Raw genomic sequence first — 12183 nt, forward strand, 5'->3', positions numbered from 1 at the left:
GTGTTTATTTAGCCATTGTGTTAAGACCAGAAGTGCTGGGCCCAAAAGATGGACCCTGAAGAAACAGAAGAGGGATGAAGTGTGAAGACCTCACCACCATTTGGTAAACGTGTGAAGGTGTGCTCACCTATATAACACACGAGGAGACAAACGCAGAGGCATTAGAAGAGAAGATACAGAAAGGAAGAGTCATCGGAGGCTCGAACGAAGACAGCAGAAGACTTTGAAACCGAATTTCTCCATTATGAAAGCTCAATGAGCGAGGTGTTGATTTGATACTGATAAACTCAAAAGTGAAGCGAGGACAAAAGGACGTCTAGAAACATGCTGGGTGTGGAAATGTACCCTAGTTTGGCCCTGGGACCTCAGAGACTGAGCGACTGCTATTATAGAGGTAAGAGAGAGTTCAGATCTTTCAATGCAATGGAAAAAATCATAGAAGGACGCAGAAATGTGCATGCATTTAAATTAGGATGTGAGTGTTTGCAGAGATTTAATGGGAGAAAGTGAGTTGAGTACAGCACTTCAGTTCGAGTAACAATCCTTCCAAAAATGGGGTTTTCACAGCGATGCCATAGAAGAAACCATTTTGGGTTCACCAAACAGTTCTTAAAAGAGACATTTTTTCTTAGTGTAAGAAATATAAAGAACCTTTTGTGCATAGGAAAGGATTATAGATGTTAAAGGTTCTTCATGGAATCAAAAATGCCAATAAAGAACCTTTATATTTTAGAGTGCTGAGCGCTTAGAATAATTAAGTCTCAAATATTTACCCCCAGTTTCACAGACAAGGCTTAAGCCTAGTCCCAGACTAAAAAAGAAACTTCCACTGACATATCTTAAAATCAAGATGCACACCAGTAATGTTTTTGTTACATGTACTTACAATAGTATTAACAGTTAATTATGCATAATTACATGCAACTAACCCTCAACCAAACCCTAATACTACCCTAACTCTATAGTAAGTACATGCACTTAATTATTATTACTCAGTGCTTAAATATATAATTACACTGTAACAATGACACCGTAAAATAAAGTGTAACCGTTTTTTTTCCTAAGGCACGTTTATAAAAGCTATAAATGTCCTAATTGAACTAAGGCCTAATCCTGGCTTAATCTAAACCCTGTCTGTGAAAATAGGGTTTATAGTTGAATACCCAGACAGCAACATAGTGTTGGCCCACATCTGGTACATGTGGATTTCAAGGGTGCCAGATGTGGGCCGTCACTATGGCACTGTCTGGGTAGAGATAAGCAGTACATTAGAAGAAATTTCCAGTATGTTTCACTGATAAAACACTCATCAAACCATTATCTAACACGTCGAGACGTCTGCGTCTAGCTCTTTAAAACAGGTTCCAAAATTGGCGATGCCATAGAAGAACCATTTTTGGATTCCCAGAAAACCTTTTAGTGAACAGTTTCCAAAATAAAACTATTCTCCTCTAAAGAAACTTTTTCCACTATAAAGAATTGAATGGATATTAAAAGTTTAATTCTAACATGCAGATATCACCCTCTGCTTCTTGTCTGATCATCTCTCCTATAGATCGTGAACCCGCAGCACATGTGCCGATGTATCCCACTACATGTGACATGGCAGCCCGTGGGCTTCCCGCTCGACTGCTGCAGCCTCCTCCGGCCACTGCAGAGACTCCTGGGACTCCACAGGATAATGTCAAAATGGAGCTTGAGAACGCGTCTCTGTGGAAGCAGTTCAGCACAGTTGGCACTGAGATGATCGTCACTAAGAAGGGCAGGTGAGCACATTTTGAGTATGGAAAGAATATATCCACCAGCAAGCACTACGACACATTTGGTCAGTTTGGTAAAATGCCATAACCTTTCTCATCCTTCTCTGTTCCTCAGGAGAATGTTTCCACAGCTGCGAATGAAGCTGTCAGGGCTGAACCCAACTCTGCGTTACATTCTTCTTTTAGACATTGTGCCTGTTGATTCCTCTCGCTATCGTTTCCAAGACAGCAGCTGGCAGGTGGTTGGCGGCGCAGAGGCTCGGCTGCCAGACCGCGTCTTCATCCACCCAGACTCTCCCGCAACTGGAGAACACTGGCAGAACCGAAGCATATCCTTCCACCGGGCCAAACTCACCAATAACACTCTGGACGCACAAGGATATGTGAGTAAAAAGGCATCTTTCAATACCCGTTTTAAAATTCCCAATAAAGTTATCGGTTCTATTATACTACTATTTAAAATGTAGGTAAAACTAACTTTTCAAAGGTGTTTAACTATGTCAGCAGTGTAATGTATAGTTAAAATGAAACAGAATACTTTGTTGCAATACTTTTGACACTTTCTGTGGCTCCAAAAACTATTTGTGCACTTGAATGAATTTCATTGCATGGATAATACGGTATTAAACAGATATCAAACCAGGTTTGTGAGAGGAAATGATGCAAGACTTCTCAAATCTAACTTCCCTTTTCTGAGTGATTATAAAGTGTTATATATGTTTTTTTTTGGGCATCATGACTTCATGACCTCAGCAATACCACAACTGTAACAGTGATTTCCCACGCTCTTTCTCCTAAAGATCATTCTCCATTCCCTACATCGATACCAGCCACGAGTGCATGTGATCGAGGCCCGTGATGTGCTGATGTGGGGAAGAGCCCAGCACTCTTTCACCTTCCCAGAAACACAGTTTATTACGGTCACTGCATACCAGAACAACAAGGTGAAAGCAAAAATGCATTTCTCAGATTAATATCAAATAATTTTAACACAATGAAAAAGCCACATATTTCCATTTAATAAACTAATAATTACAGACTGTTTTCTTGAAAATAATGTTTTTCTTTATTTTCTCCTAGATCACTGAACTGAAAATAAACTCAAATCCTTTTGCGAAAGGTTTTAGAGAGAATGGCATGAACTGCAAGAAGTAAGTTAAAAACCAATTATACACCAATATTTAATAAAAATTCACTAATAGTACACATCATTTCTTATTTAAACACAAAAACTTCTTAAGACATCTGGACTGAGAGCGGAATATTTTTCTGTTGTTTTCCTCAGACAAAGAGATGCAAGGCTGAAGAGGAAAATTACATACAATCAAGAGGAATCGTTGGATATTGGTGAGTATAATAATGTATTTTTATTTACTTCAGAATCTATAATCTTTCAAAACCAAGACACAACTGAAACATAAAAAAATACATGATTTATTCTGTTCTCTTCACAAAAAAAAAAACGTTATAAAAAAAGTACTTGGTTTCTAAATATTGCTCTCCTGCTTCCCTCTTTCAGAGTCATGTGACCCATGTGATTCCACTGAGCTCCTCCCACAATCAGTGGAACTCCCAAGCTCCGCCCTCTCCATTATAAACGCCCTCCCAATTACAGACTCAGGTTTTCACACAGAAGTACCATCCCTCCCAGATCAGACAGTCTCTGACCAACCACTTGTCCTTGGACAATCATTCTTGACCTCTGAGATTCCCTCTTCAATGGAAAGTCATCCACAATCAACCCCTGAAAATAATGTGAACAACACACTGATGGATGGGTAAGTCTATATGATTATGTCTATCAAACACTTTTTCAATATTTTTGAGCAGGGTTAAAGATAGTCTACTATTTTTTTACAGGTCTGATCATATGATGGACCTTCCTGGATACACATCAACTTTCCCAACTGCTCATCTCAGATCCTCATCACATGCATCAGTGCCTTTGCATCAGTCACCTTCCATCTATTCCATGGTGTCCTCTACACAGAACTCTGGCCTTGAGCTCCCCCAGCCCTCCACAATTTCATCCCCACCCTCTATGTCCACATATTCCTCTATACCTTCATCAGACTATCCTGGTCTAAATTCCTCTACGACTATGCCCTCCTCTACAACCTCTCCCCCAGGCTCTTCATACCCTCCCATCTCTCACTCCACCTCTCCACACCTTCTCTCCTCATCATCCTATCACTCTATTCTTCCAACAGACCAATCCCAAGACAACCTAAGTCCCCATACACCTACAAATCCCCCTTTCCAATCTATCCCCCCCTCTTCTTGTCAAGGTTCTGGGTTAACTATTGACCCTGGCCAAAATCAGGTGGACGACGGTGGATTGAGCTCATCCAATGAAACAACTCCTGCTATCCAAAACCCAACCCAAACAGCCTTTCCCTTCCCTCCAGTGCAGTCCTCAAACGACCCAGATCCAACATCCCCTCAATGTCAAAGTCTACCCCAATCTGCCCTACCCTTCCAACCGGTGTCGCAGTGCAACCCTAATCAAATTCCCACCCCTTCTGACTCAAATATGACGCCAACTGCATTCCCCTTCCCTCCAGCAGCACAGTCCACCCCTAACTCTTTGACAAACCCATCAGTCTTCCCATTTCCCCCTTTTCAACAGATCCCTAACCTCAACTTGAGTACCCCTGGATCTGCTCAAACTCCAACAACTTGTTCTTTTCCAGTTTCCCAATCCTCAGGTCTGTGCACTATTTCAGCAATTCCAAACCCAATTTATTCAACAACTGGATCCTTCTCCTTTCCTTCCACCAATGTTATCCATCAAGGCCCTATGCAGTCGGTTTCCAACACACTGCACCATACCACAGCATACCCGGTCCCCTCATTCCCTGCATCTCTGCCGAAACACACTACTCCTGGCCCTCTCCAAAATCCTGCACCAACATCTTCTCACACTTCTTACCCCTTCCCAACTTCTATCCCATCTGCTCAACATCCTCTTCAGAGTCTGACTCTGCCCTCATCTAACTCGATCTATAGTGTCCCTGCGATCCCAAACCCAACCCAAATTCAATCTACCTTTACCCAGTCATACCCTAATCCCTCCTTCCCTCATATTCAACCCCAAGTTGGAAACCCCACTCAAATCACCTCCCAGTCCTTTCACCCAATCCAAACCTCAAGTACCTCTCAATTAAATCCACCACTTCTTCCAATCTCAAACCATCCACAATGTCCAACCTCATCAAGCGCATACCCTTCTGTAGCTCCTACTGAGATTGGCACCTTCTCGCAGCTCAATTCTGCTGCCCCCTACTTGCCAGATATGGTACTGCACCCTTCCTTGCTCCCTCCTTTTGATCCCTCACTCTCCTCCCCTGCTCCCCCGTCCCTTTATAACCCCTTTCCTTCCTACTCACTCCGTCTTTGCCAGGATCCTCGATCCTCCCTGCATTTACCCCTCAGGCATATTTATAGACAGCCACAGCATTCTCATGCTCATGGTCAGGGGCCCTACTTTGACATTGGTGGAAGAGCCGTTTTCTGAAGACAAACAGAAAAATAACATGTAAGGCTAAGTTTGCAAGGATACTGGATCAGTCAATGACTTTGCGCTGAAGATGATGGAAGCACTGCACATTATATAACTGCATTGGAGGCTATGCCATGTGAGACAAAAAGAGACAATCCCAAACATTGTAGTAGTTTAAAATGTAAAACTTATTGGTGTTTATGGTTGAAAAAGAAAATCTTAACTATGCTAGTCATGGGATTGTTAGAAGGTTTTTAGTGCAATGCTTGCACTTGCAATGCTCAATGCTTGATGAAGTCGAATAAAGCTGTATATTTCTAGTTCTTAAGTCTATTTGTATTCTTAAATTAGAAAATAAAGTTTGAATGAGTTTAACTGTATTTTTGTTTATTATAATTTGTTTTTAAATTGTGTGTGTATACATCAAATCAATCAAATCCATATTCTATGGTGGTCAGGTTTAAGTTTTAAACACTTAAATGTTTGAATGTCATTGCATTAAAATTACATACCAAAATGTGAAATCAGTTTGCATCCGCAAACGAACGCTGCAAGACCTTTCCTGTCCCCTGGATGTCTTAGCAAAGTAACCATAGATGTGGTTCATCACATTAAACTATAGGCATATCGCACTAATATTCCACTAACCAGAAAGTGTTAATATACCTAACACTGTATACAGTATAAAGTCATTGCACATTAATTAACATTAATTAACATACATCACAACATAACAGTGCTCCTTATTCCTGTCATGAAATAAAATCTATTGGTAAATCTAATTTCATTGGTCAAATACCTGACCAATTCTTGAATGAGGCAAACAGTCAAGAGGTTAGTTTGCTTTTGCAGATTTTTTAAATTCTTCAAATTGTAAGATAAAGAAACGCACTGAAACTCTTGACAAAAAAAATGTGGATAAGGCTGCTGCATTGTGCCAGCCAACCACAATAAAAGATAAGTTACTTACATGCAATTGGGCGCAGATAGTTCAGAAAGAAAGTAAAAAAAGTATTACACATTTAAATTGTGACAGAACATGTAAGTGAGAATATCATTTAAAAATAAAAATAAATCAAACTGACATATCTGTGAAAACAAGCCATCTCTCTCACACAGTATTTTAACCATCAGGTTCCAGTTCTGCACAACATTTGCTCATGGTCAGGTGTTGAGAGTGGGTGTGCGTTAGAAACTCAGGAACAGTCATTAAAGTCCAGGTGATAATTACCTCAACCCCCTCCTTCATTTTCCCACCTCCATTGATTTCTCTTTCCTCCTTTTCCATTTGGTGATAGACAAAGAGAGGGTTTAAAATAAGGTTAGGTAAACAGCACTACACTCAAGCACAGGGTGCTGAGAGAGACACTTCAAATGAGGACATATTAGAAAAGTGGTTTGATATATTTTAATATATTTTGAGTCTCACATTGTTCTTCTCTAAATGACAACCGTGGCAAATACCCCTGAATGTCCACAGTGATGAATAATGTGCTTCTGATGTGGATTTTAATGCAATATATGTTACAAAGGCAAACTTTTTTTCTTTGGATTATTTTGGACTGATGAATTGTGCATTTTGATTCTAATGTAATTATATATAGTAAGAACAGAAACATGCATTAAGAAAGGGACAGTTTTGATTTCATGCTCACTTCAATTCTAAATCATCATAAATGTCCACTAGAAGGCACTATTTTATCTCATAGAAGGACTTTCAAAGGCTAATGTGTCAATCAATCGAGTTAAGATGTATTGAAAGTCTTTTGCCACTTGCCCTTTACCCTGATTTTTCTTTCTTCTCTCTCTAGAAGTTTTTCTATCTGGCCCCCGTGATCTTTTCTTTGAGTCTGCGGCGGAGCTCCTGTCTGAGTAGATCTCTCTCCTTACGGATTCCCTGGAGCACAGTGCGGTTCTCCTGAGCCCTTCGCACCAGATATGGCAGTGTGTCGTCCACTGAGCCGTACGGCACTGACTTGTACACTGAGAAACCATGCTGGGCTGAGAAGAGAAGATGCATGTGAGGGTTGATGGGTATTCCAGAGAGGCAAGGAAATGAATTAATTCAGTGCTACTGAATAAAATGAGACTCACCCAGAGTAAGAGAGACATGATCACACATGCCCAGCAGCTGACCAAAACAGACAGAGTTTCCATCTCTGTGAAGCCCCAACTCTTCCATCCTGAAACACAGAAACAACATACAAATAAACACTGGTCTTCTTTACAATGCTGATAATGACTTGTCAGAGGGATGAGCGATTTATGAGGGTTTACCGTGTCACTGCCCGTCTGACTGATTCCTCATTGTGAGTGGCCACAATAATCATATAGTGTTCAGGTTTCTCTGAAATGAGGTTTAGCATGATCTCCAGACATCCATTATAACTGTAAGTAAATGAAGACATTTAAAAAAACTGGATCTAAAAGAACTTACAGCACTTGCAAAACACAAAGGGGAAAAGGTAATTGTAGCCTATTAGACTAAAAAATTTGTTTTTTATTAAAATTGTTTTATTTATCAATATTATACAGTGCACTCACAAAGAGTAATATGGATCCAAAAAATCACTGTAAAAAAATGTCATGCCTGTTTCACACCAGTAGGTTAATCTTATATATTTCCAGGTTATTTATACCCATTTGAAATTTTATCAGTGATAACTTTTTTTTCCATTTTTAATGTCATTTGGAGTCAAAGAATCACCTGTCATTAGTGTGCTCCCATGATTCATGAATTGGATCTGTTCGGCCTTCTTTTTGGGCTAGTGTTCTCTCTTTGTCCATGTAAGCACCTCTGACGAGTTTAACCCCAATACAGAAACTCTGATCAATGGATGTCTGAACGGCATCAAGTAATAGATTCTTTGATTCCTGTATGTGAAGAAACAAGTATATCTGTAAAGCCATTAGAGATAGACTGCTTTTTATACAGAAAAGATGACCACTAATGACCACTAAATAATGAAGGTTCGTGGCAACCTTAAGGTAGCACTGATATGTGTTCCAGATCCAGGCGCTTTGTTGATTGAATTTCTTCATCATCGCCATGGTGATGAGTGACAGGGCAGGATTCATGTAAGTGTACTCAGCGTCCACCAGGACACGGACTTTATCAACACTTGCCTAAACACATGATAATATGTCCAGTCATTCCCAGCATTATCTTTCTTTTAGCTTTAACATTTTGTTAACTTGTGCGTTTAAATTTTGGTACCTCTCCTATTTTGTTGAGTCTCTGAAGGCTGAATAGTAAGTGTGTGTTTTCACTCTCAGTCAGACCAGGAAACACGACTTCCTATCGGTGAAAAAGAAAACCATCTAAAGCAATAAGAATAAATAGAAATAAATAGCAGATTACAGTATGGTGTGCTACTGTACCTCTCCCTCCATTGCTCTCACAAGCAAGTTCAGCTCATACCGTTCTGTCTTCAGCAGAGACGTCAGCTTAACCTGAACAGGGTTTAATATAGTTAGCCTACTAATACTGCTAGCAATTTCTAATAAGAAGAAATGTTATTTAAGCATCAAATCAGCGTATTAGAATGATTTCTGAAGGATCATGTGACTCTGAAGACTCTTGAAAATTCAGCTTTGGACTAAAGTACATTTTAAAATATATTCAAATAGAAAACAGTTATTTTCAAATGTTATAATATTTCAAATTACTACTGTAGTTACTGCCTTGGTGAGCATAAGAGACTTCTTTCAAAAACAAAAAAAACGTCATTATTCCAAACTTTTGATTGGTAGTGTCTCAGACAAAGAACCTTAATGTTTGTTAATCTCAACTGATAAGAATCAATCTTTATATTGGGATGAGAGGAAACACCCACACACAGCTCAGGGCTGACTAGTGCTGTGATCTTCAGCTGCATCATGGGATTCTTACTCCAGCCATTAACGTGAGACATCAGGACACAATCCAGCATGGCTGCCAGGTTGTCTTCATATCGCTGTTCCCTGTAGATATAATGTGTGCCATGATCAAAGTCAGTCCTTGCTGAGAATGAAATGTTTTACAGTCCCACCACTTAATAAATCAAACTATAAACTATTATTGCAAACTATATTGCATCACTGCATATTCACCTAAAACGTTATTGGTACAATAGGGCAAAAAAAGCCTGAAAATGTATAACGTGGAGCTCCAAGTGCAGGCTCACTGGGTCCCGTGATGCAGCTCAGCCTCTGGGCTTATGGGTCTCATGGTGCAGCTGCATATCTGGGCTCACTGGGCCATGTGGTGCAGCTCAGCTTCAGTAAAGCCCCAAGTATGCTTCAGTCTTTACACGAATACTTAGCATATGTGTGAAGCCCAGAGCAAAGGGCCAGGGCAGTGTTGCCATCTTGTGAACAAATTCGTTTGTGCAAAAAATTCAAGGTGGAAGTTTTTATTTTTATTTTTTATAAACATTAAACAATGATCTATGTTTTGTCTTTACAAAAACATGCCCTCATAGAGTCAACAATGCACTTATATTGGTTATATTTTAATGGCAAAATCTGAACGTCTTACCCAGTGCTCTCTCCCAGGTCCTCTTCAATGGGGACGGCTAACATGGGGTGGAGCCCCAGCGAGCTCATCTTTTGCATGGAGTCTGCGATCTCACCTTCTGTTTCCCCGGCAACAAACTGAGCGTACACAGATGGGCGTACGACCATGGAGAAACCTCGCGTACCCAAAACCGTCCTCGTAAAGGTCATTAGCTTTGTTAGACAAGAGATAACGAGAAAAGTTACCAGAAGTAGATGTTGTCTGTGGTCCGTTCCCTCCAGGACTATATGACCATAAATGTACAATTTTAAACATCACTTACAAGTTATGATAACCTATATATTCTAACCACTTAAATCATACTATAGTATGCATACTATCCATTCTATAGACTAGACTGTGTCTGTTACCCGAATAGTGAGAACAAATAGTTTATGACAGGACTGAGAAAAAATCTGATTGCAATTAAGCAGAAAAACTATTTTTAAAGCTTGGGCACTGAAACATTAGTCCCTGGTTTCACAGACAGGGCTTAAGACTAGTCCTAGACTAAAATGTAAGTCTGAGCTGTTTCCACTGAAATAAACTTGCACTGACTGATCTTAAAAATATATCAGTGCCTTTTTAGTTTTAAGATGCACATCGGTAATGTTTTTTTCTAAGCATGTTTATAAAAATTACTTAAATGTCCTAATTGATCTATGGTCTAATCCTGGCTTAGTCTAAGCCCTTTCTGTGAAACCGGGCCAATATCTCTTGCACCCAAGGGAGTTATTGGCTCCTAAACTCTGGAATAGCCTTATTGAAAATGTTTGGGGCTCAGACACACTCTATATAAACCCAGACAACTCTTTAGCCAAGCATTCACATAATGCTTCTCATAAACTTGTACTACAAGTATAAATATGATGAAATTATCAAATCACAAAATTATCATCTTTTGCCTAAAACGCTCTGGCATCCCAAAATAAGTACAGATTGCACCAACTATCGTGAAGATGAGTCCAGCTTTTTAGATCAACATACAAAACTGTCAAATATCATCCTTTTATTGTAATCATCACAATCACAAGTTTGTAATCATTGCCTAACATTGTTCATTATAGGTCTGCTTAACTATATACATGATGTTTGCTAACCACATAACTTGTATTATCTTATTATCCGGGACCGTGACAGCAAAAAATGCATTCTGGTTGAGTACCGTCTGTAGCTGCATATTCATTACTTTGACAATCATTCTGTGAAGCTACTTAGAAACTATGTATTGTGAAATGTATTGGTAATTATGAGTGGTGACTTCATAGGTTCACATTGATTCAGTAAGTTTGTTTCACTAGTGGTTAACACAATGTCCTCACCTTACCACAGTTGTTAACCAGCACAGGGAACGAGCAAAGCCTGAAGACTCCGAGGGCTCGGATCAGCTCCCAGAAACTCTTCACCTTGAATGCTTGAGGATCCTCAAAGGTCAGAAAGCCAGGCGATGAGGGGTTACAGAGGTCTAGACCATGTTTTGCCCTCAGGGACTGCGGGGCAGCCACGCTCTTGAGCCGCACAGATATGAGACGACTTAACACTGGAGGCCGAAGAAGAGAACACATCTCCACTGCTCTGACAATTAAAGATACTAAGAGAGGTTTTTTAACGAAACTTAAAGTGGTGAACTATTGATCCCTGCACAAATCTAATCTTAAGAGTTGCACATTGCAGCTGTTCTTTCAGAAATCCTTTAATATTGTGCAATTTCAATGCTCAGTCAGTTCATATGCGTTGTATATATATGCCTGCATACAACCACATCTACCTATACAGACCAATACGATTTGGTTTCCACAGACAGACCAAACATCAGTGACACCTGAAAGCATATAAACATGGGAAAGAAGCAGAAAAAGATTCCCTTTAGTGCCCAACTCCGGAAAAATGGTACTACCACAGAAGTGGGGTGAAAAGGCTGAAATTGTCAGGAAATTTCCAAAATGACTTCTCTCACCTGCTATTATGGATGCCAAGACTAACACATGCAGGTTCTGTGCAACTTTCCAGTGCAAATAAACAGATAGGATGAGAGCAAATGAATGGGGCAGAGAGAGGGGAGGTTCGTTTTAGGCATGTTGGTTAATGACTGATGTGCCGTTTGAACTTTGGGACATTAAGACAAATAACTTTGTGAAATATGACAAAATCAATAGCTAATTTTTAAATGTTTGACAAGTTAAAGAAGTTTTAAATCAAATTTGATACACTGGATTTGGAACCACACTGATATAGTTACTGGTTAATAACCACTCTGAAGTCACAGCACAGTTAATTCATATTTTGGAAAACGCACTGATGCTACAAATGATTGAATTAACAACTGCAAAATTATTAGAATAAAAAAAAAAAAAAAGATGCCAAAAAATGCAGCAGAAATGAGA

At 39.6% G+C, this 12183-nt stretch overlaps 2 protein-coding genes across 2 annotated transcripts; one reads left to right on the top strand and one right to left on the bottom strand.

Moving 5' to 3' along the window:
* The first annotated feature begins 217 nt into the window (after positions 1–217).
* On the top strand, positions 218–5635 carry tbx6 (T-box transcription factor 6). Its single transcript, XM_084434477.1, has 8 exons — positions 218–394; positions 1556–1766; positions 1876–2143; positions 2561–2704; positions 2841–2911; positions 3046–3107; positions 3280–3538; positions 3621–5635. Exons 1-8 carry the CDS (start codon positions 325–327, stop codon positions 5275–5277), a joined length of 2742 nt encoding a protein of 913 aa, XP_084290603.1. The 5' UTR covers positions 218–324; the 3' UTR covers positions 5278–5635.
* A 475-nt stretch (positions 5636–6110) lies between these two features.
* On the bottom strand, positions 6111–11827 carry prodh2 (proline dehydrogenase 2). The gene is made up of 11 exons (XM_084434461.1): positions 11757–11827; positions 11122–11621; positions 9782–9972; positions 9099–9225; positions 8644–8715; positions 8480–8560; positions 8245–8388; positions 7970–8136; positions 7540–7650; positions 7357–7445; positions 6111–7263 (listed from the first exon to the last, which is right to left on the bottom strand). Exons 2-11 carry the CDS (start codon positions 11362–11364, stop codon positions 7082–7084), a joined length of 1407 nt encoding a protein of 468 aa, XP_084290587.1. The 5' UTR covers positions 11365–11621; positions 11757–11827; the 3' UTR covers positions 6111–7081.
* Positions 11828–12183: the final 356 nt, after the last annotated feature.

Source organism: Rutilus rutilus (genome assembly GCF_951802725.1).
Source record: "Rutilus rutilus genome assembly, chromosome: 16".
Classification (NCBI taxonomy): domain Eukaryota; kingdom Metazoa; phylum Chordata; class Actinopteri; order Cypriniformes; family Leuciscidae; genus Rutilus; species Rutilus rutilus.